Source organism: Leptosomus discolor, unplaced genomic scaffold (assembly GCF_034619465.1).
Source record: "Leptosomus discolor isolate bLepDis1 unplaced genomic scaffold, bLepDis1.hap2 HAP2_SCAFFOLD_48, whole genome shotgun sequence".
NCBI lineage: Eukaryota > Metazoa > Chordata > Aves > Leptosomiformes > Leptosomidae > Leptosomus > Leptosomus discolor.
Window position 1 is genome coordinate 1,280,297 of NW_028237740.1, and position 24,938 is coordinate 1,305,234.

A 24,938-nucleotide genomic window follows, 5' to 3' on the forward strand; every position below is an offset into this window, starting at 1 on the left:
TGACCTATTTTCTGATGATACAAGGTAAGCACCAGACTGCAGTACTGTAATTCTTAAAGTTACCTTTTCAGGGAAACGGTCAGTATTTCTCCGCCCTCACTGAAGAGGGTATTTCAAGCAAGAGTTCATGCAGACAGCTGCAGTGCACAACCATCTGCATCAACAACTCAGCAGCCTTTTGCCACCTTACCCACTGTTTTCTATCACCTAAAACTGTTAGCTGTCCCGCCCTTTTCACCAGCAGGGCGGGACTGCAACATTTCCTGACTGCAACAGATCCAAGATGTTCACAAAACGTACCTCCTCAGGGGACACCACGTGGGTGACTCTGACAGGAAAGGGATCTCCTGGACCAGGTAGCGGTGGCAACAGGTACGAAGGCAAACCAGGAACGTCTTCTTCGAGTAGCTCCTAGACCAAGAGAGGTTTTGGTCAGGCATCATGTTTAGTAACAAATGGAAACTAGCTTTGGGATGATTCCTGGCACAAAGGAGTTATCTGAGAATGTAACCAGCATGTCTTTGACGAAAAAGATATTAATCAACATTTCCAACAAAAACTTAAGCTAAAAGATAACAGAAGAGAACTAGTTAATTAACACTTTTAAAATAGAAAGCATCTATCTTTGAAATGGTCCTAACACACTGACTTGCTAACTTGGCTGCTGTTAATTCAAAAGTGCACTGAATATGGCATTCCCTTTAAAGAGAGAAAATATTTAGAAAGAAAAACAAAGATAACAGCAATTTACCTGCACGGATTAACCCGAATGCCGTGCCCAAGGCTACTGCAGTTTGCCAGAGCAAGCTATCCCTTACGAGAAAGGCAAAGGATAATTTGACTCCTTAGCCGCCAGCATCATCCCACGTTCAAAACAGATCACAGACTTTGCAGGGTACAGATACCCATTGTCTGGGCAGCACAGCACGCTCCGGTCTGTCGTCTTCTAGACCCTCATATTGTACAGGTTCAGCTCTACGTGCCGTGCGCTCACTTGGCTCAGGACAAAATCAACCTTGGCACATTCCATTATGCCTTTAAAGTAAGGATGGATAGCACATAGCTCAGCTGGACCATAGCTCCGGGGTACAGCTCCTGTCCTCTCTCATACTTTAATGTCATACGTAACAAAAGGCACAATTTCTCTGAAATAATTTTATTTTTCACACATCTACTTGAACAGTTTTCATTCTGCCCAAAACAAAAAGTGGAAGCAATCAGATACCGATAACTGCAAAATAAAACAGCTTAAAAAACCCAACAAACCCATCTTGATAAATACCGGTAAAGAAAGGACATCTAACTAGATCACAGACACACACAAAGTGCCAGATTTCTGCCAAACCACCAGGAATATTGTGACGGGCCACCTGACTGCACCTGGCTCTGAAGATTCCTCTGAAATTCCTGCTTGTTCCCAACAGAGCACTGCACATCGCCCAGCTGGGCACCTTGGTCACCTCTCGTGCGCGTCTTTGAAAGAAAAACTGCCCTCGCAGCTCTGCTGTTGTGTTACCAGCCCTTCCTCGCTGCCAGCAGGGTGCTTACTGCCAGATCTGCCACACCGGGGCGTGGACAGCCCAGTTGCAAACACTGACCCTAAAAAGGTGTCCTGCCAAGACCTCTCAAGGAGCTACCCGTTTCAAACGGCTGTCCCTCTGCCTTTCCGCCTTTGTGCCTGTTCTTGAAACACCTGAAAAGGCCTCACATTCCTTAATGCATCTTTGAAGCCACAGCCAAACCCCTGAATGTTTAATAGATAATTCACACATCACCTAACACTGCACACTTAATAAGGCAACACAGGAGCGCTTTTCAGCACGAGGAATTCAATCCAAAGAAAGCAAAGGGCAGGCTGCAGGGCAGCGTGTCACCTCGTACCTCCTTCACCACACGCAAAGCTTTGGCCTTGAGCAGCCTACATGAGCCCAGCCAGTAGGCTGAGGCATTAAAGACGTCTTTAGGGTGAGGAAGATCGAAGTGACAGTCCGGCAAGTCTCAGATTCTGTACTTCCCCGACACGGACAGGGTACCGTAGACTTCCCTCTCCTGTTGACAAAAGGAAAGCAGAAAGGGCTTTCTACCCAGGTGTTTGCAGAACGCCTTTCCACTGGACTTGTTGCGAACATCAGCCACAGAACAGGTCTTCTTGGTGTCACAGATGGCGGGACCCACGACCCACACAGCTGGCCTTCAGCATACGGCCACAGTCACGTGACAGCCCCGTCCTTCATCCAGGCCTGGCCTGATAAATTTCTAACAAGGAAACAACAGCTCAGGGGATCGGGCAGGTCTTTCAGTCGTACAGATCACCGGTTCCAGAGGGAATTAACTGCCTGTGTAAAAGTGGGGAACAGGGACAGGAGGAATAAGCCTTCCTGCAAGCCGCAGGGCCCAACCACCTCGCAGTCCCAGGGCTGGGATCTGCAACGCTGCCGGCAGTGCTGCAACACCAACTGCAGCATCTGCTCTCCTACCGTGGAAGCCCACGTGGAATCAGAGGAGAAGGAACCGGCCCTTCGCACGCTGCTGCTTCTGCCTAAAGGGTTCTCCCTCTGCCTGAGGAGACGCTGGTCCCTCCTAGAACGGCTGGTGGCTGAACAGCTCCTGGTGAGGCTGGAAGCGCTCAGACGACTACAAGTCAGTCCCATCACAAACGGCTGTGCGTCAAGTCTGTTCAGCACGGCCTTGGCTGTCATTCAGAAGGCAGGGGCTCACTGAATGAACGTGCCCAGGGTGTCAACAGCAGTTTGAAGCGCAGCTCTCCTCCGACCCGAGCTGACGGACTGTTCCAAAAGCCAGCATTGCCATTTCCAGGGGCAGATTACAAGGGACCAGGCTGGCCAAGGGCTCACTCAGATCATGAGCTTAAAACCTGCAGACCTCAAGTACCTCCCTACGGAGGGGCTGACAGGCAGCGCGGTTAAATACAAAAACAGGCCGTAGGAGGAACTGGGGACTTATTTTGGCTCAGACGCTTGGAAAGGGTTTGTCGTCAACTGCTGTAGAAAAAGTAATTCTAGAAATGACGGTTAGTTAAACCTCAGCTCAGAACAAAGAGATTAAAAACTCGTCTGTCAAATGAAGCAAGGTCACAGTCCCCCAGGCCTGAATCTAGGAGCACAAGGCAGCACCTGCACCTACGCGTATGCACACGAAGACACGTTCACGTGCACACGTTCACCCAGAACGAGACTCGCTGCCGTGAGCTCACCACGCCTGGGGTTCTGGGGTGCTCTCCAACACCCTACTGCCTGCCAGGGAATCTCCTGGCTAATGACTAAGCTGGGATGGTGCTACGGTAACAAAGACCAGCTCCTGAACTCGCCTGTCAGCTCAGCAGAAGCGCATCTCGCAGACAGGAACACACTCTGAAGCAAGACACCGGTGTAGCGGGCTCTGCATAAGCAGCTCATTACCACTGTTAACAGCACGACAACACTCCCAGAACAGACCACAGTCCTTACCAGGTTACCTACCCGAAAACACGCATGTGAAGCAAGGAAGTAAAGTTACTATAAAATAATAACATGGGTAATGGCTGTACTTTACATAGTAACGGTATCCTTCAGCCAACGCAGCGTAGCAGCTGGCTTGTGAGGATGGAGGGCTGCTGAGCCTCTCTGCAGCTAAACCCAGAGCTGATCGCGGCTGAACATTCTCAGAGCTGCAGGCTTCCCCCTTCTGCTGTTCCCGAGGCTCGGCTCCCGGAACCAGCTCGAGCTCTGGACGCCTTGCTCCTTTTCTGGTCCACAAATGAACACCTCCAACACTCATTTTCTTACACATTCTTCTGAACCGCTTATTTCTGGATCGGGTCTGCTTAATGCTACATGCCTTGCAGAGAGCATTCCTGGCTTTCCGAACGCTCCTTGCTTACAACCGCCTTACGCAGCTTGGTGGCTGTTTTCCAAATTTCATTTTTGTTCTAAGGGTACAATCCCATTTCAAGACAGTTTGCAGAAAGTCGCGTGTCACGTGCTGACTTTACCAAAACGCAACAAGAGACTGATTCACCATTGGGGTTTCACCGTTACTCAGTTCTAACGCACGCTGAGAGATTCTTCTAACTGCATCACTGCCATGCACGCCACGATTACATCAGCAGTGACAGCAGCGTCCTCTGAAGGGGAAAACGATCCTCTGAAGCAGAGACGAGCAACTGAGCAGTCTTTTTAATGTCAGAGGGACAGCAGCAAGAAACACACCTACACACACAAAAAAGCTCACCAGCTTTGTTATGTCCTGACCCTCTTCAGCAACACAGAACTTCTGACGTGCCATGAAGGAAGAAAGCGACGTTCCACCAAAACACAGGCTGACGGACAATTTGCCCCACGGGTTATCTGGTAATTCCTACTTAGACAGGACAAAGTAAGATTAGAACAGGCACAGTGTGACTGAGGTTTTAGAAACAGCGACCCGGAAGTTCCAACCTGTCAGTCCTACGTGCGCCCCACTCATTCGCCAACAGGACGAACCCCCCAAGGGCGGTCGTTAACGTCAGGTAACGACACAAATGGGAACGTGCCCGTCCCTGGAACGGCAGCCCCGACCACTCGGTCCAACACCGAAACACCATCCCACGTTCGCTCACTCAGCGATAAACCCTTCTCTTCCACAATATACCATTAGAAATTAAATTATCTGAAATTGCAGGTTTTCAGACAATACAGATTATCTGTTTCCCTGTAGTGTCATACATTAATTTAAGCATGTCCATACTCGATTACGCCCAATTTTAATAACTTAAAATTGAATTGACAAGAATTTATGCTGTGGTAGGTAGGTTGCTTGTCAGAACGACAACACAGAATACAAACAGCACCATAAAGCATTTTTGACCTCTAAAGGACGCATTTCGGGCCTGAAAATTATAACAAAGGTAAAGTCACGGGAGAAAACTTTAGTTTGGGATTTTGATCTTTCTACGCAACACATTTACTGCTGTACTCCTTCACCTATTATTCCTGATGCAAGTTAAAAGGAAATTAAAGCAAGATAACAGAAATTAAGCCTCATTCCACACCCGTGAATACATTAAGCTACCTGAACATGGATTTCAACCTCCTCATGTGTAAGTAGTTCTTGAAGGCAATCCACTGCACCTTGCTGCCAAAAGCTGCCGATCTGTTGGGTGAAAGCAAGAAAATCGCCACACGTTAAGACGCTGACACTAAGCCCCACACCATCCTCAACACAGGGGCATGAAAATAGGTGACTACCATTGAAAAACTTGGTTGAAAACACCCATCACTGGTTTGATTTGTCTACAACAGTTTAAACGTTACCTGCTCTTTGGGACACTAAAACTTTCCGTGTGACAAAGCCCACCAGCCAGTTCAGACGTTGAAGTGGCTTAGAAAGAGACGCTGCTTGCCAAGGCTGACCTTTACCCCAGGCATAACAAGGTCTGTGCGCACAATCACCCAAAGCAGAACCCAAAGACACAGAATTACACTCGGAGATAACAGACAACAGGAAACACAGGACACTTTAAAGACTTCTGTGTTTCCCTGCAATATCTGTCTGCGTCCCAACCCGCAGGCCGATAAGCCTGTCTGTCTGAATCTATCCGTTGAACTGCTCCCAGCAATAAAAAGGTTTTCTTTAAGAACAAGTTCAAAAGTGACCCAGTCGTTTCAGTAATTCACCTTTACTAAATGCACCATTCAAATGGGACTAAGGTGTGATGACACCCGAGAACGTTGTTCACATACCAATTACCGACTAACAAAACCCCTAAACCACTCACTCCCATGAGCTGAGCAGCGGTAACAGAGGGTTTCCCTCACAGCTACCTGCAGAATGACAGAAACTTTTGCAGGACTTGAAGACTGACAATTTTCTGGCTATTCTGCATTAAGAAATCCAGGCCCCCCTTCTTCTCGCTGCTACTGCAAAACAAACTACCACTCCTGAGTATCATCCTGCCAACTACCGCAGCGTCCCCTCTCACAAAGATTTAATTCCAAGGACAGCTGCTTCTGAAGCACGGTCACTTCATAAAGCAATCCGGCGGCTCCTGGTAAAAGCCTGCCTTGCTGAAACCATCCTCCAGCTGTTCTCCCCATCCTCGCAGGCAAGAAAACACGCCAGCAACTAGCCTCAACCTTGGTGGGACTCAACAGTGTACCAGTTTGAGTAACTACCAGCTAAAACCTCTTCCAAGTCACCGTTGCTCACCGGTACTGTCTTGTGGAGCTCACAGGGTATGCAAAACGCAGGAACACCAGCATACAGCGCGGCTGGATACAGAAGACACGGAATAACCCTCTCCATGTAACCATGGTCTATGTACTGTACCTATAGGAAAAGAAAAGCTTTCCTGAAATAATTCAGTCAAAGTTTACTCAGAGAACGCGTTCATTGACAGCATTCACTTCTCTGGGGGAAAAAATAACGGTCTGCTGAGAGCAGGTGATGTGATGAGGTGGAAATGAAGGAAAGGATTAAAAAACCGCTATGGCAGGTCAGAAGTTCACTTTCCAAACTTGTCTTGCAAGAGACCCCACGTGTTGTGCAATAACCCACAGCAGTTTAGAAGTGAAAGACATAAAGAATGCGTGAACCAGGCTGGAGTCAGACTTGCAAATCTACGTTGAAAGAGGGCAAGCAGACTCAGGAGTTTAGGTAGGATTAACTGCTCATTCGAAAAAGGAGCTCTGTACCTGTGCAGCAGAAAGCATTCAAAACACACAGCCAGCCCCGACTCTCTGGGTGGGGGGAAGCTAAACCCAAGTATTTTCAAAGCGTTCCACACATGGTAACAACAACAGCAAAAGAAGAAAAAACCTGCAAGGGATTACTTACAGGGGATCAAGGGGAGCTTTTTACTTAAGAACATTTATCATCACCAGGAAAACTAAGGGAAAGATTGTGACAACTGAGATAGGTACGTAGAATTCATCTTTAACAGAAACGTTAACATCCGGACAGTTACCACACTTTTAAGCAGAATGAGCATCTGGAAAGTCAGGTCAGCTGAATGAAAAAAAAGGTGTGATCATAAACTGACGGTAGACGACTGGATTATTTGCCTTTTTTTTTTTTTTTTTTTTTAACATACACGTGCGCCTGTTCATACGCACATGCCCCCTCCCCCCATATAATCAAACTTACCTGGAGACAGGCACTGCTGAGTCCTACAACTCTACCTCGATACCACATGGCATCTGGTCCTCTTACAACACAAGCTTCTCCCTTTGCCCAGCAGTAGGGTTGCAGAAGACCAAGGCACTGGAAGTTACTTTGTATGTCAGTCATCAATTGGTTTAGTGCCGTTTCTGGGGGTGGGGGGAGGAATAAAAAAAAATCAATTCAAAACAGTCTATAACATAGTAGTGCAAATGATTTCAGTCACCAAACCCCAGCAGATTCAGGTGAAGACCTGTATAAACAGAAACCACACGTGCTGCTCCAAAGAATATTTTCCAACACTGATACAATCTGTATGTTCGACATCCAGCATATGCAAACATGCTACTGCTCAAAACAAAAAGCAAACTGCATTTCCAATTGGGAAGCCATTAGTATTTCTGGACTCTCATCTCAGAGAAGGAGGGTCTGTAAATTTTGCAATCGACACCTTGACAGCACTAGTACAAGAGCCTCTCCATGAGCAATGCAACAGATTGCCAGAGACAGCAGCAGGACACCATGAACCACCACCAAACACACGTCCGGACGACCCTCTGGAAACCGGGAAACTGGGTAGTGAGCTCACGCGGAAAGGGGAAAGTCCAGCAGTAGCTGAGAACCAGGCTAACTCCCAAGCATCTTTAGGCCTGCACCTTCCTCAACAGCGGCAAAACGTACCACCAGCTCCGCGTTCCAAAGCCAAGCACTCGCTGCTGCACCCCAGACTGCCCAGAGAAGAGGTGAGTAACCCGCCTGTCGAAGCGCTTGGGCCTCCTGGATTTCTGGGGCGGACGGAAGGAGGGGAGAGCCCGTTGGGGTGGGTGTCAGGGCACGGCAACTCCTCCGGGGATCAGGGTTTCCTCTGCCAGGGAGCTGCCGGAGCTCTCCCCACCGCTGCAGCGCAGGGGGTGCACGGGCATGCACCCCTCGCCCCCCCTGCCAAAGGCCTCATCGCCTCCCAACAGCAATCCTCCCCAGCAGGAACCTTCCAGAGCCGGGCTCTGGCACAGGACGCGCACACCAGCACACAGAGCTGCCATGTTCCGGTGCACCCAAGCCAGCAGATTCACAGGCACAAACGTATTTTCTTCTCTGGAACCTTACCGGAGGATTTGGGTATTATATAAATAGTTCCATCGCATCCAACGCAACTCACTACAGCTTGAAAAGTCTTCGCTTCAGGTATAAAGGGGGTTTATAGATTTCACCCATTCCTGAACGACGCTGTGACACACGTGTTTTACACGACTGTTCTTCACTCTCTGAAACAGCGATGTGGTCCTCCAGAGCAGCGCTGGTTTTCACACGTGCCGTTTCTGAACCGCAGCCGTCCAGTCGTGTGTTCCCTTGCTCTAAATGTACTTTAAGATGTTCCTTGGAGACTGAGCGAGCCACACCAGCTTTATGAGTTCTAGCAGATTCAATCAAAGCATATCAACACATTAACTGGCAAAGAACTTGAAAAGTGCAAAAGAACAAAATAACAGAAGTCAAAACCCAAACACACCAAGATGGCAAATGCTTGTTAAAATACTGCCCAACATCTCATCTACCAGCTGAGAGAACTGAAACGTGCACTGGGTACAACTACGAACGTTATAATCCAAGTAGTTCACTGCAGATGGAGTTCAGCTGCCACATGTGCTGTAGAGGACAGTGCAAACTTCTGGTTTACTCATTAGCTTATCACGATGCGAATATGAGAGTCAGAAAGAACATAAAAAGGAAAGTATCCAAACCTCCTGTTTTGAAAAGCCAAACCCTTTTTAACAAGCTGCTCTGCAATATCAATCAATTCTCCTGTTTCATCTTTGCAAAGAATTTTCACAGGCAATGCACCAGCCACATCCCTTTCCTGGAGAAAATGAGAGAGATCGACAACATATTACACTGTGCAGCTCCGCTAACTACTGGCGTTTTCCATTGTACTGGTACTGGCCGCCAGTCAGACGTCGTTGAACAACTGGTGCCCACATCAGAAGACAAAAACCATTTGATCTGTGTCACAGTTCCCATCGTTTTACCACCTGTTCTAAACAGGTCATTTAAAAAAAAAAAAACAAATCACAGCACAAACCCTTGCTTAGTCCCTCAGCTCTGTCACTTGCATGAGCTGCCAAACACCAGTTTTCCTCCAGCAGGAGCTTTAAGCCCACTTGTAACCACCTGTGCTCACCAGTGCTGTCACTTCCAGACACACTGTAAAGCCTCGCTGGCAGCTGCCAACGGACACTGAATCCATCAACCCCCACAATAATTCCGTTTTGTTTTACCGGTGCAAGCACTCAGTGACTAACGATGCTCGTACAGCATCGGACTCGTTCTTTCCATTTCCGAGCAAACTTGAAAGCTAATAGAGTGGCTGCTGAGACTGTTCTCCTCAAGAACGTGAGCATCTTGCTCACCTGTCCATAAAAGCTGTCAGCATCCAGTGATCCCAAAGATGTAAATATTATTCTTCAGTAACTAAATGTAGCTCAGACTCTGTTCTTTCCGCCCCGGGGGCCAAACTGCTCTAACGCACCAGGGAATAACGAGAGTAAAGCAGAAAACAGAAAAAGCCCCTTTCTCCCCACAGCAAACACCACCTTTCTCCCCACAGCAAACACCACCTTTCTCCCCACAGCAAACACCACCATCTAAGCAAACTCCATTCAGGACTTTTTGAAGAGTAACAACATTCAGAAAAAAGAAATAAAAAACTAAGAGACAACCTGACAGAAAGTTTACAAATCCTGCTGGGTTTGGTTACAAACCTGTAGGATCACTTTGACTCGTGCCCCAGCTAGGTAAGAGGATAAACACTCGCATGCTGTTGCTGTCCACTGCGGGCTTCCACCTGCTGGTCTGACACAGAACAATTACGATCCCTTTAGTACAAGAGAAGTTGGCATCTCCTGAGCTTAACCACAAACCCTGCCCTTTACTCGGCTTTTGAATGTTTTTTGAAACTGCCTGAACTGTCAGGGGGAAAAAAGACAGTTTCCATTACAGTCAACAGGAAAAAGAAATGGTTATTCATCTCTGGATCTACACGACAGGAAGAATTCAAAAATCTAACCCCAAAACTTCAAAATGAGGAGCATCAGGAGGTCCAGAAGGATGACGCCTGTCTGAACAGAACAAAGGAAAATCCATATGTCATCTGCAAATTGGCTTTTTATATTCATTCAGAGAACAGGTTTTACAAACATGATTATTTTTTCTTCACAGCACAGACGGCACATAAACAAAGGCACGGGACGATACCCCGGTTCTCTGACCTCCTGCATGTTTTCACGAGACCACATTCATCTCAAACTCTGAGACAAGGAAAAAAAGCACTCAGTGCAGTCAGAAAAACCTCTACCATCTGCCCACTATTTTAGAATTCATCCTATAAGTATGCTTTCTTGCTTTCTATAGCCCCGTTTCTGCTTTACTGGTAAGTAGCTCAACCCTTCGGAAAAAAAAACCCTTTTTATAGAGCAAATCACAGCTGCCATCCCGTTTCTTCTTTATTCAAAAAGCAAAGCCCATCCAAATCCCAAATAATCAGTGCTAACACAGAAAAATACTAAGTTATGGCATTATTAGGTGTCTAAGACTGCTACTCCGTATAAGGAAAGGCTACCTTATATCTGCCAAGGAACATTCTGTTGCCAATGGCCTAATGATCTTCAGATTTTCCTCGAGTCTTCTTAGACAGCTGATATCCACTGTTTTTTCAGCTCCAAAATCATAAAGCATTACCTGTTACAGATAAGAAACACAACAGAACAGAACAAAACCCCCCTCTCACTCTTTGCTGTAAGGAACAGAATTCAAAGCATGCCTGAAGAGGTGAACAAAATTCAAACAAACAGTACCAGGATTCACTGAGTGGCCTTTGTGCTGAAGTACTTCCTCACACAACACCGGTGACCACCGCAGCGGGCCGAGAGGACAAAACACACACAAACATGCTCAAAGGGGGTCCAACAACTTTACAGGGCCTGTGACTTGAGTAAGAAAAGTTCTTCTCCTGTGCTCCAGTTACGCGGGTGCATTTCAGTTTGTAAACCCAGGAACGGCGGAACAGCTCCTCTCCACCCCCCGCTTTTCACTCCGAGGTGGTTAAAGAGCTGCTCGAGGGCTCTTTGCCTCAGAAAGCAGGCGACACAAACCACAAGTAGAGAAGGTCGCACCGCTGCTCCCAACTACCACCACCCACGGGCATCAGCTGATGAGGGTGGAGAGAACCCATGGCAATCCAGCCCTGGATTATCTGCAGGATTAAAAAGCCACTCTGACTTTTGAGGCAAGTGGTTATCTATTCACAAAATGCCTCTTCTGGTGCTCCTCCCTCTTTTCAAATGAGCGCAACAACACGCCTGTTTAAAGCCGCCCTGTGGGAGAAGCTCCCGGGGAAAAGGTTACCCCTGCTCGGCCCAGGGCGTCACCGCCCGTTTAGGGCCCAAGCAACAGCAGGACGGCATGGGCGCTGGGGTGCTGCTCTCCCTTCAGTTGGCTCCCTCGTTTACTTTGGATGAAGCGTGAACTACTGGGACCCTCAGGCTCACGCAGCTGGAATCTAAGCTAAACCATTAGGCTGCAGCTTGGGAATCTGCCATGGTGCAAAGCATCGCGTAAACACCCGCACAGTCAACCTCCTGAGCCCTCCGCCACGGCCGGGCCCCTGCTACAGGCACCTGCGCTTTGATCAGACAGAAAGCTTGTCTGCAGCAACGCACAACAGAACCCGACCTCTCGACAAAAGCAGGAGGCTGGATGAGACTGTATTAACACAGAAGTAAGCAGCAGAGATTTGACATTATTTCAATCAGCGCACGCTTACAACCTTTAGAAATCAAAGCACGAACCCTCCCCCGGCAAGAGGCTTACCTCTGCACAGCTGTCAGGCACAGTCCTGCTTACTCGACCTCTCTGCCACTGTTTCACCTCACAGCTGTAAACAGCACAGTGCGTGCCACGTTCCCACTTCACGGGCTGGGGCTGGGATTCTCTGTAGGTGGTGGCCATCTTCTCCTGCAAACTAACATTCAAGGAAACCACGTTTCTAGTGGCCCAGTTTTGTCCGGCGAATGAAGGGGTATTTAGACCACCACTGCCCAACTAGCACACAGGACAGTCTCAGTGACCGTTTAACAGACACACAGTATTGTTGTTTTTCTTCATGACACGTTAGAAATACCTGAAGTGGAGCTCCCAAACACATGCCGTACCTAAACACCTGCCAAAGGCAGGCGGATGGATACACCATGTCTAGAAATGGCCTTCAGACTTTCCTAACAGCCTATTAGAAGCACCTGGAAAGAACGAACTTGACTGAAGCTCTACAATGCAAGATACCGGGATTCTTTAGCAAGATTTCTAACACGGGAACGTGGAGGAGAAAAGAAAGAGCAGAAAGATTTCATCTCTTTCTGGACAGTGTGGCATTTATCAGGCCCCAACATTTACTACACTAGAACTGACCAGAAATAGGAGTTCGACATGTGCTTAATTTGGAATCCCAAATATTTAATAAAACACAACATAGTGCCAATCTGCCTTCTGGCCCTAGACTTTCCCCAACAAAGCCAGGGGAGCCCACAGCACCAGAGTTTGCTCTAACTACACTTCACCAGTTTGTCCTAAGAATGCTTTGAGAAAATTCATTTGGATTTCAGTACCTTTTCAGTGTCCTTTCTGATGACAGCCACTGTAGAAAGATTTTACTGGGAGATACAACATGACTAATTCTCGCTTGTAGCTCCTGCTTAGAAAGGGATTTGAAATCTCCTCCGTCCACGGACTCCACATCTCTAGGATTTAAAGCTTCCGAGGCTTCAGGAATTTCTAGAGGAACATCCCATATTTCATTGGGCCTTACACCAGTACTTTCAGGGCACCTGTAAAGAGCATAAAGTCATTGGAACGGGAAGTTTAAAGCCATTTGAGACAACACAAAAAAGAGCTCAATCAACAGTTCAACATGACGGGAATCACTCAACGCGGAGAAGAGCGAAGAACAAGTAACTTAGAAAAGCAGACAAAAAAAGGCAAAATCATTTCTAAGTGCTGAAACACTTGGGAGAGTACCTTGCTTTTATTCCCCTTCAGAAGGCATCCTTGCACGTTCTGCTGAGAGATGGCAGCACTACACAGTCCAGGCTGCCAGCAGAAAAGCAAGCCTGACACAAACGGGCTGCTGAACATTCACGTTTGCGTCTGGCTTAAAAGACATCAAATGACCGACATCAAGCTTCTGGGAGATCAGTGTTGTCTCCGAGTGAAAGCTGCAACATTCTGCTTCTAAGATGTGTAAGTATTCCTTCCAGACGTGAAGATGACGAACGTCAGCCAAACATTTACCTTTCTAGCGGTCCCTGAGCATACAAACGCACCGCAACCGGTGCCAGCACTGTCCTCAGCAGAGTCCCGAGTGAAGTCTGGTCATGCAACACCTTGACGAAAACATGTTTAAATGGCCTGAACCGGATAGAATAAAGCACAGCAGCAACCCAGAGGTGGCTGGTAGGTACTTTGAGCCACAGCCCGGCTCAAGACAAGCCTGCGTGAGCTGCGCCAGCTAGAGCCGTAAGAGACTGCAGCTCCAACAAAAAGCTGTGAACACAAAAGAACTGGCTTCTGGTAACCACCGCTGACCAAAGGAGACGGCAAGCGTGAGTTTAACTGTGGGCACTGCTGGGCCGCCAGGAAGAAGCTCTGTTCTCGGAGATCTACCACCCGTCTATGCCTTCCTTCACGGGAAGGAAACAAACTGCTCTGGCAGAGAGAAATTCCCTGAAGCTTTGACTCACCCGCTGCCCACTGCCCCACAGTTATTTCTGCAAACCTGCCTGGGGCAGGCGTTTGGAAACCAACGGGTAAAACAGCCGCCTTGTAGAACCAGGGAAGAAAGGAACACCAAAGCTCACAAGCAACGCTTGCCGTGTGTCCAACCAGCCTGAACTGGGAAACGGACAGAGGCAACGTGCCACAGAGAGCTCTCCCAAGTGAAGCACACGTTACGAGTCCTCCAACACCCTCTCTAGTAACTCCAGTACAGCAGTATCACTGCACACCCATCAGCAAAAACCATCTGTTTGGAATGAACTTCAGGCTCCAAGGTTGCTCCCCGGAATTCTGCATGGACTACTTCCTATCCCAACGCAAGAGCGAGGTGACTCAGGTTTGCTGGCCAGCAAGCCAGCTTCAGCGGAGCTGTGCTCTCCCGCTTAGAGTCTCTTCTACCAGTTCAGGGCTGGCCTGGGCATCCCCCAACAACAACCTTAAACACGGAAGAGTAATCCTAACGGGAGCCGGTGGCACCTCTCCTTTCCTGAAGGGCAGAAACGCCAGGGAGAGAGAGGAGGGAACAGAACAGAGGGAACAGAGGGAGAAGAAACCAAGGTCAGGAGAGCAGAGGGTATTGGGGGGGCAGAGGCACGCTCCTGAAGGGACCGAGGCCTGCGGAGGGCCTGTGCTGAAGCACGGGAAGCAAAGAGCACGGAGGAAGGAGCAGCGGGGAGAAACGGCTGGTCCTGGCCCCAGCCCCTGCCCTGCCCATGGCCTCACCGAAGGGACTGAGGGGAGCCAGGGCATCAGGGGAGGAGAGGGGCTTGGAGCAAACTTGCGCTGGGAAAGGGAGAGGGGGCTGCTGTAACTGTTTGGGTACAATGCTTGCACCAGTCTTGAAGGATTTATGCTAATTAGCAATAAACTAAGGTAAATTGAGTCTGTTTTGCCCACAACAGTAGTCGGTAAGCAACTTCCCTGTCTTCTGTCAAGTTGACCTATGAGATTTCTTGCTCCTCTTTCTTCTGTTTTCTCCCCAGTCCAACCAAGGAGGGGGCAGTGAGCGAGTGACCACAAAAATCCACATTAGGCAAGCCACCAACTTTAGACACTTACAGTAAAGTCACACGGCTGCTTGTTTGCAGCTGCCACACAATAAAACACCCCAGTGACAGTGACAAAACAACTCTGCTGTTCAGGTTTCAATAAAGCTCCTTCACTTGACAAAAACCTGACTGAAAAGCGTGACCGGTAAAGAAAAGTCTTCCTAGGACTTAGTCGTATTTCTGAGCTGAGAGACGAAAATCCACTTACTTGCTTCCTCCTGAAAAAAGCAAATTCAGAAATTCCCTTTCGGAATCAAAATTTTCTACACAGCAATCTTCTTATTCTCATCCCTATTCAAGAGTTATTCACGAGAGAGTAATGACTGTTTTTCACAAACACAGCCCACGGATTAGCCTTCCAAAAAGCCAACAAACTAAATGCAGCCCTGTCATCTCCTTATCAGCCCCATCTCCCCCAGCAGGCTTCCCAACCCTTCTGTCTGTGGCTGTCACAGCTGGTTACCTCAGTACTTCTTCTCCAACAACAGACCTTCCACAGAGACGACTCACCTCAGCTGCAGGTCCAACACACAAAAGGGGTATTTCTTTCCTTACTACAAGGGAAGGGGAACCTTCACGATAACCAGTTTGGGAGGACTGGGCACTTAAGCACACTACAAGTACGATGCAGACATTTCATCTCCACCTTCTCCATCAACTACAATTCCAATACATGACGTTGGTCAAGATTCAGCTGGAGAACTCGATCACGCCAAACTGCAGAGTTACACTCTGTAACTCACATCAGCTGAGGAATGTGACTTGTCATGAATTTATCACAAATGTGGTAAGTTACAGTCACTGGAGGCAACATATTAAAGCCAGAAACTTTACTACACAAATTCAGTATCTCCACATACTTTACGTTACGCACAGAGTACTTACCCCGTTATGTAGGACGCCAGGTCTTCTTTAACTAGCTGGCAGTTAATACTAAAGATTCTTCCAGGAGGAGCAGGGGAGTCCACGAGTTCAACAGACAAGATGTTCGCCTCTAAAATTTCTGTGAATGAATAATATAAACAGAACTACAGCCACCCAATGACAGTATAAAGACTACTGACGGCTTTGGAGGCAAATGGTACTATAAAAGACAGAATTCTGTAAAATGACATTTTGTTTATAAAGCAATTGATTCTGAACATCAACAAAATGCAGAGGCTTAGCTTTGCACGTATCTACAAAATTTAACTTCAAGTACACCAATAATTACACCATGTTTTTGTACAAAATAACCAACTGCTACATGTCATTTCATTTATGAGATGGGCTCCAAACCACCATCCCCCAGGCGCTGAAAAATAACGAGCTACAGGTTAACAATAAATGGTGTTGAGAAAAATCCTACTAAGGCATAGATGTGTTAGCTGAAATTCTTCTTGCTTGTTTCTTCTTTTTGCGATGCTTTACAGCCGCAGCGATCCCACTCCCAGCTACCAGTAAAGTCAGAAGAGTCAAGGACAGCGAGCACTTCTGGAAACAGGCCCCTCTTAATAAACCAAGACACTTATGTCCCTCAAGGCTGGTGTGGTCCGTAAGAGGAGCCATAACCAGAGCTTTTGTCAGCAGTCATCATCTGTTAGGTCTCCTCCAGCTGGCTCATGGTGAGATACTCTCACTCCAGGCCACCTGTCACAAGTACGAGCACAAGCGCTTCCAAGAAACACTATCTAAAACACGAGAGTGCATGTTTCAACGTTTGAGTCAATTCAATCATACTGAAACAGAAACTCGATAACTTACCAAAAATTGAACACAGCAGGATTTTACCTTCAGTCATTTCTCCAAATCTTGCCTTGGCTTCTCTGTTCCACTCGTCTGCCCCTTTGCAGGGCTCAATGCCAGCCAGCCTGCACCTGATCGCCTACAGGAGGACTCAAGTTATCGATCTCCCATCACGCACCAAGGCCGTCTCACCACAGCCCCGTCACAGCCTCTGCTTTGCGCTCACGCAGAACAGCGAGACAGCGTGACCTCGGCTTCTGCTGCCACGTCACCGCCATTTGATTGGATCTGAATTAAACACACACACACTATACAGACACCTCCTCACCCCAAGGCAGCCTCAGATTTCATTTAAAACTGGATGAAACTGGATGATCCAAAACCAATTAAACGGGTTTTCAATGTGACAAGGAACTGGCTTAACATTTTATTTACTTCTGAACGTTAACAACCCTCGCCTTCCTCTTCCATCCACCCAGATTCTGTTTATTTTGAGTATTTAATCCAGGCGAGCTCTAATTTACCTTTTCTGGAAAGCTCAGAAACTCCTTTTTGACTCTGCGTATGTCTTTAAGAGTTAAGGTGGCAACATTGCCAAAGTCAACATACTTCACCAAAACTGCTTGATGACTTGGCAGCCCTTCAAGAAAAACAGCCCAAGTTATTAAAACAAAAAATGAGTATCTGATACAGGTTAAAGCACCCGAATTTCAGAGCAAACCCCACATTTACACCATACAACCACCAAATATCACAGCTTCAAGTGTCCTACAACCCAGTTCCAAAACTCTGTTCTTTGAGAGTCAGCTCTGTCACGTTCCTGCAACGACAGAGTTCGCAGTTTGGTCCCCTTCCATCTAACCACTTCATGAGACCCTGGCACATCAAGTATGTGCCCAGGAGACACGCGAGCACACAGGCACGCGGCGCTGCCCACACAGGCAGCACAGGAGCCAGCACAAGAACGGCCAGTCCCCTTCGGAATTGCCATGGGGAATAAGCGACCCACGCGAGCTAGGCTCAGAGGTTGGCTTAACAGACAAACCTGTAGTGCAAACTGTAGCAGTAAGAGAAAAATTATTTAAAATAATTAGATCATAGAATTTCAATAATATATAGAAAATGAAGTATACCGCTTCTCTCGATTTAAAGAAAAGTAAAAATGCATAACCCACTCCAGTAACAGCAAAAGGTCATAACATGCATTAGTACTACTGACTCTATGAACCTCCCGCCAGTCTAAGAACGCCCAGTGAAAACAACAGCTTTGTTACTGCTCACAGCCCGTGATCTAGAGCCACATCTGACTTCCCAACCCAGCATTAGAGCGAAAGAACCAAGACTTCACCTAGAATCTGCGCTCTGTACCAATTCCCATCTTCCCACTTTGCCACGCAGGCTTGGCCTTCAACTGGGCAGAGCATCTCCACGTTTGTCCCATGCTCATGTCTATACACCTCCTGAATTTTCTTTGCAGGAGACAGAGAATCCAGGCTGTCTGTCTAAAATGAGAAAAACAAATCTCACATACACACCCCACACCCCCACACACCCCCACACACCCCCCGCACCCCTGCCCCGTGGTACTGTTGCTCTCTTAAGGGCCATTTTCTCTAGCAATGTACTTCCTAGGCCTCCCCCAACATGACACAGCGGTTAGGAACACCTCACGTGAATCAAAGAGCCTGACAATTGTTGGATATTGCCCTGTCCAATCTCTGCTTGAAACAGTAAACCACTGCATGCCCGCATAGGAACTAACCATCTAACAAAACTGACCAAAATGTGTTAACCTTCCGGAATTCTAAGAATTCCTGGAATCAAGCTAGGATTGTAAGAATTCATCTCACCTACTAATTCCAGGAATCCTAAAACCGGTTACAAGCGACGGACAGTAGCTTATTTAAGGTGGACGACAAGTAGCCAAATGTTAAAAGGTTTGTTCAGAGTTTTATTTAAACAGACCTTATTTCTAAACTTACCCACTGCAGATAGAAATCACTCGGACTATTAATGTGAGAAACTACGACTGAGACTTCTCTCTCCTGTGGAATCCTAGGTGGGCTATACTGCAGGATGGTACTTCCTAACTGACGGGGAAGCTGTGCTCTAAACCTGAGGTAAATAAAATACAACTTGGAATAAATTCTCTCAAAATTAACTGAGAAGGAACCCTTTTCTATTCAAATGTCAAGCTGCCCGTTAAAAAAGTGCAAAATGGTCTTATCAAAATAACTCGATTCGTGTTTGTATGAATAGCTTGACCTTCCCTTCCTGCAGCTGATGCAGCCAATTCTCTCTCATGCTTGTCCCATCACAAACAGAGCACACGAACGACACATGGCAGCTGGCTCCTCAAGACATTTTGTTATTTGGGATGCCCTAGCGCACATTTAAATTGTTAAAAGAAAGACAGTAAAAGGCTAGAATCCACTACCTTGCCAGGACCTTTGCCTTTTCCTCACTTAGGAGGAAAGGCAATTACCCGAGGAACACAGAGGCTGTAAAAAATGACCTCCTGCTGCTCTCATACGTCACACTTAGATGACGTGACTGCTGAAACAATAAACATCTCTATTACTTGTACTATGAACGTGTAGATGCGGTGCTTAGGGACATGGCTCAGCAGCAAACTTGGCAGTGTTACTTTTACGGTTGGACCCGATGATTTTAAAGGTCTTTTCCAACCTCACCGATCCTAGGGAACAATCACGGGATCGTATCGTTAAACGCCAGCCACAGCTGAAAAGCACAGCACAGAAAAATCTCTTCAGCGACACGAGGAAACAGTTGGGTGAAGCACAAGTAAAACCGAGATGTCAGAACTGAAACACTAACTGGATGACCTGGAATGCCAACTGCAATACCAGTATCTGCAGCTTTGCTTTGTTTCATCACACTCTTAGACACCCACCAGCACACGCAGATTTTTTTTTTTCATTTTAAAATTTAATTTCCAATAAATATTTAACCATTAGAAGAACAGGTAAGTTAGTGTACCTAGCCTCTTCATTAAAAAACAACAATACTTACTGCCCTGTTGTTCCCCATCCAATCATGCCCAAGTTTTTAAAAACAGATGTCACCTCATTGGTGTTCAGGAAGAACCTCGAGAGAAGAGAAGAAACGTTACAGAAGGTGATGTGAACACCTCATCACTCTGACAGTTTGCCATAGACCGTATTTTTCACCACAATATTCATCGAGGGACAAAGTAAGAGATTAATCACCTACTCCAGTTCCATTCCTCCCCTCCTATTAAGAACCGATTTGGTTGCTCATCTACCTTCACATTCAGACTTAAAAACTCTCTTGCCTTTTGCTTTCTCTCTCTCTCACGCGCAGAGTACTCCAAAATTCACTCGCTGAGTTTTCACGCCTACACCCAGTTCAATTCAACAGATCATTCTGCACGAAGAAAAGGAATTCCCCAACAGTCCTGAAGAACACCACCATAACTGAAGTCCAAAATTTACCTTCTCTTTGTTCTGCTTATCGCTACGCTCACGAACAGCCGCTTCTTTCACCGATGAAAGCCAGCAAAACCCTTTAAGTGCCTTCACAGTCAGACTGACAGAACTGCAAATGTAACTCCACTGAATCAAACCCTCGGCTCCGCTGTCCGGTTACAACAAGCAATTGGTGAAAACTGGAGTGCAAGCAGTACGGAACAGCCCACCTTCTCTTCTCCCCTCACCCCTTCAGGAACGCACCCACCCTTCGCTCTGCAGCACTTCATGTCTACAGAATGGGCCTCAACTCCTGCGCACCTCCTAGTTGTGACTTCTTTCACCTTTGCTGTTATTCGGGAGTGGCACCAGCATGTGAGGCCTCTACCAGATCTCCTTTTTTCCCCCCCTGTTCGAGTTCTTCAAAGGTCTTCCAATGCAAACGAGCTTGATTTTGTCATGTTTTAGCTTTCTTCTAGGTTGGGAGAGGTTGCCATTGTGCATTTCAATAGGCTTCTCCGACATTCTCATTCACCACTGACATTATCTTCAAAACAGCCCCTACCTACTAAGTCACCAAGTTCACTAGAAGATGATTATGAAGACTCCTTTATCCATATTCTAACGACTCAACTGACACAGCACAGGGGGAGTGGTAACCTTCTCAAGCACTGGAGCAGGCTGCCCAGGGAGGTGGCTGAGTCACCAGCCCTGGAGGCATTTGGCTGAGAGAACTGGGGTTGCTCAGCCTGGAGAAGAGAAGAGGCCGGGGAGTCCTTGCAGCCACCTTCCAGTGCTGAAAGGGGCTTATCTGGAAGATGGGGACAGACTTTTTAACAGGGCCTGTAGCGACAGGACAAGGGGTAACGGCTTTAAACTATAAGAAGGCAGATTCAGACTAGATATGGGGAAGAAATTTTTTACCGTGAGGGTGGTGAAACACTGGCACCGGCTGCCCAGAGAGGTGGCAGAAGCCCCATCCTTGGAGACATCCAAGGTCAGGCTGGATGCGGCTCTGAGCAACCTGATGCAGCTAAAGATGTCCCTGCTCACTGCAGGGGGGCTGGTCTAGATGGCCTCCAATGGTCCCTTCCAACCCAAACCACTGTATGATTCCACTTGTTTTTCAGCTGAAAAGCACCGAGAGTGGAGACTAACACGAGGGGGCTCCATCTGATGCCTTCGAGTTCAGCTGATGACAAAACCAGGACACAGCGCAGCTCTTTCACCTGCAGCCGCTTCGCGTTTTATCGGCAGAAGGTTCTGGGCAGACCCTCGCCTGCCCACGTCCACCTCCAGGCAGCAGCTCAAAAAGGCCTGAAACTCAGCGGACAGCTGCTCGGGGTTCTGCAGCTCTGGTGTCCTGTTGGTCACTATCAGATCCATCGCCTAGAGAGACAAGAAACACGAGACTCCACCTGTTTCTTTCTTACCCAGAGCTGCTCATAGGGAGCCTGTTTTTTAAGGTCCAGTCTCCAGGGCCAGTTTCTTCCCTGGCAAAGGGTTAGAGATGATTTTTCTATACCTACAAAACAAACCCCGATGCAGCCACAGCTACTCCAACATCAACGTGATCTTGCCTTGACAGCTGATTGCAGTGGCTGACCTCATTAGTAGGAACTACATCAGCAAAAGCACAGTTTGCTTCTCCATGCATCGACACCAGCTTTCCTGGCTATTTTAAAGAGTGAATTCGGGCCAGCTGTATTATTTCAAAGGATGATTACATAAAATGCATCCCTGCAGTGCTCACTGCTCCCTAAAGTACAGCTTCCTTAAAACAAACCTAGTCCAGATTTTTGCTCTATTCTAGATAGAAATGGTAAATGGATGAAATAAAAACTAGATCCATCAGCTTATTCCTTGGATAAACAGAAGCATTTGGAACCTCATTTCTAACACAGACATGTAAGCTGTACGCACAATTTTATTAGGAAGAAAAAACACTATTGGGCAGACAGGAGCCACCTGCAACTATGTCAGTAGTCTCCAAATTCCAGATCAGCAAGTCTTCCTGACAGACCTCAGGCCAAGGAATTAGAACAGAATTTTGCAAAACATGGGGCGAGCATTATCCGGGGCAGTTCACTTGGAACCAAGGTCTCACATGCTGAGAAGCTGGACAGATGAGTTCATTCTGCTTTTGTAAGACGTTCTTTAGAAACACAAGACAAACGTTTTGAACTGTTTGCACCTAAACTTGCAGAATATGTCCCAAATATACAGCAATAATAATGGAAATAGGCCTAGGAGTCTTCCATACAAATGTCCGCCATGACAAGAACAGCTCTGCGCTACTGGCATTTAAAGAGACGGTGGCCAAAGGGACTTTGCTCTTATCCTCTTAAACACAGAGGAAAAATTCCAGGCCTAAAAAGGCAAATGAACTATCCTAGAGGAAAAACAATAAAAGGAAGTTTCTCTACTTTTCCCACAACAGAAGTGTCACAAAATCAGTCCTGTCCCGTCCCTCTGCAGCTGCCCTCAGGCACCGGGCACAGCGGTGAGCCGGAGGGCCTGTCCTCACTGCGGTTAAATGGTGCTGCCCCAGGGACGTCCCTTCTCCTGCGGTAAAGGAACACAGCACCCATGGCAGCCTTGGGAATTTTATTCCGGCTCCATTCACCTGGCTGTGAAACAGGAGTGCCAGGACAAAGGGAGCTCTTTCAGCTGCTCCTTTCTTCACAGAACTCCAATCAGCAGAGTCATCTGTAGCTGGGTACTGCACCTTTTAAACAGTTCTACGACCACAGAAAAAGATCTAGGGGAAGCTGAAGCACCTTCTTGCCGTGTCTCTTTTGCTTTCCTGTGATCCAGCTGGCAGAGAAAAGCAAGTACAGTACAAAGGAAAGAAGTGTTTGCAGTAGCTGCAAAGGGGCAATAAGCTCATGGATTTCTTTAACGTACCAAGAAAGAAGAATGGATTTGGCATACAGCTGCAGTCTGTGAAAATGAGACCCTAAAGTTATCCAGGGCACCCAGATACATGACGGAACAACATATGGATGATTTAGAAGCCTGAAACTGTAGAAGATTCACAGCATTTGGAAAATATGTTATAGGTTTGAAGAAAATTGATGCAGTGTGGTTAATAAAGGAAAAAGCAAACAGAAATGCCTGGGATTTGGTTTGTTGGGTCTTCTTAAAACTGAAACTGGGGAGGTCCGACCGGCATTTCAAAGGATATTTATCGCACCAGTATTTGTCCCTCAGGCCCCAGGCATACGCCTGGTGGAAGGAAATCACAGTGAGAGAAAACAAACACCGTCACAGAAATATCCAGGCCACTCTTGGCTGGAAAATGGTTCATTCCTGTGAGTTCTGCATCGGCTGGGAAGAACTTGAGCAACAGGGGATGCGTTTGCTCTGCACATGGAAAACAACAAACGCATCGACATTAAGCCTGGTTTTAACTCTACGATTAATGATCCTTTAATGCCCTTATAGTATATTTCGGTATTTCAATCCATGTCGGTAATGGAAGCTGCTGCGTGCCTTGCACTATTGAAACACGCAAAGTTTGAAAGAGCATCCTTTGGTTTCCAGGCTTCGCAGAACTCCCTGGATGGGGTCTAAATGTGACTATTAAACCCAACAGCTACTGTGTGCCATCAGCTAAAACCTGACCTGCAAACACAGGCCTTGCTTATCAGCTCTCCTGTCTGGATGCAGCTGAGAGCTCTCACTGCACTCTGTGATTCCACACACAACAGCAGAGGGATCCTGTCCCTGCTGGGGATGATTCACCTTCATAAAACCAGCTGGGAACTGGGGAACTTCAGGCGGTCCATCACAAGCTGTTCACTGTTCCCAGCTCAGGGGCAACAGCCTCTGCCCAAGAGCCCAGGAAGTGAACACAGACGGGACCAACTCCAGGTGCCTGATTTTAACCTCCTGCAGGTTGACTCAGGCACCTGAAGATGCCTTGAAGCTCCAAGTGCTCAAGCTGATCTCAACTCCCGCAGCAGACGAGGCATGTATGAAGAAAAAGAGCATCTCAAATAATCTGGGCAAGGGCAGGAATGGCTGAATGTGAATTTGATCAGAGATAAGAAATCCAGTTCCCTTCCTCACAGTCGACCTGAAGCTTCTCGAGGAGCCCTAATTAACAGTTGAGGTTAATGAAGCTTGGAATTTTCAGCCTCCAAACCAGGGACACAGGCCTACTGCCACCCTGCCAGCTGTGCTGCACTCAGCTGACTCAGTATCAGGCTGAACCCAAACCTGTTTGCTTCTTCTCCCCCCTCACGAGGTGGCACAGCGCACGCTGCTCCTTCTGTGTGCACTGGAACGAAAAACCTTGGGGCACCTACCAAACCAAAAGAAGTCTTCCAAGAAAACTCAGGAACCTTTGTTCAGAGTGGAGGATTGACACTGGTGTAGCTGTTGTATTCCTTTCTTAAGTAGCCTGCCAGGGGGTATGTCCTGATCCTTCTGCTGTTTCTTCTCTCAGCCTGCAGCACGCACTCTGGGTGCTGTAGAGTAGGGAGAGTGCAGCCTTACTGCTGTGAGAAAAGCTACGCATCATGCTCTATTTTAATTCCAGCCTTAACAAAAATTCTGTGTCTATACACATGGGTCACAATTAATTTCCTCATAAATTCCTGCATCCCTATCAGGAATTAACTGTGCAGCATCTAAGTTTGTTCCAGCTACCAGTCATGAGGTTTTATCTTTATATACATTCCTCCACTATTACACACCCATTTGGGATAAGAGCTGGTCATTTCATGTTAAGAAATGAGGATGAAGCTGA

General features: G+C 47.3%; 1 protein-coding gene across 1 annotated transcript in view; it reads right to left on the reverse strand.

The window, feature by feature from the left end:
* Positions 1 to 14,319: 14,319 nt before the first annotated feature.
* LOC147413140 (serine/threonine-protein kinase PAK 3-like) overlaps positions 14,320 to 24,938 on the reverse strand; it is a 55,395-nt gene continuing 44,776 nt past the window's right edge. The window contains exons 18-20 of the mRNA XM_086480606.1: positions 21,412 to 21,571; positions 15,894 to 16,011; positions 14,320 to 14,395 (exon numbers count right to left, since the gene is read on the reverse strand). Coding sequence (XP_086336732.1) covers positions 14,320 to 14,395; positions 15,894 to 16,011; positions 21,412 to 21,571 — 354 coding nt within the window. The remainder of the gene's footprint in view (positions 14,396 to 15,893; positions 16,012 to 21,411; positions 21,572 to 24,938) is intronic.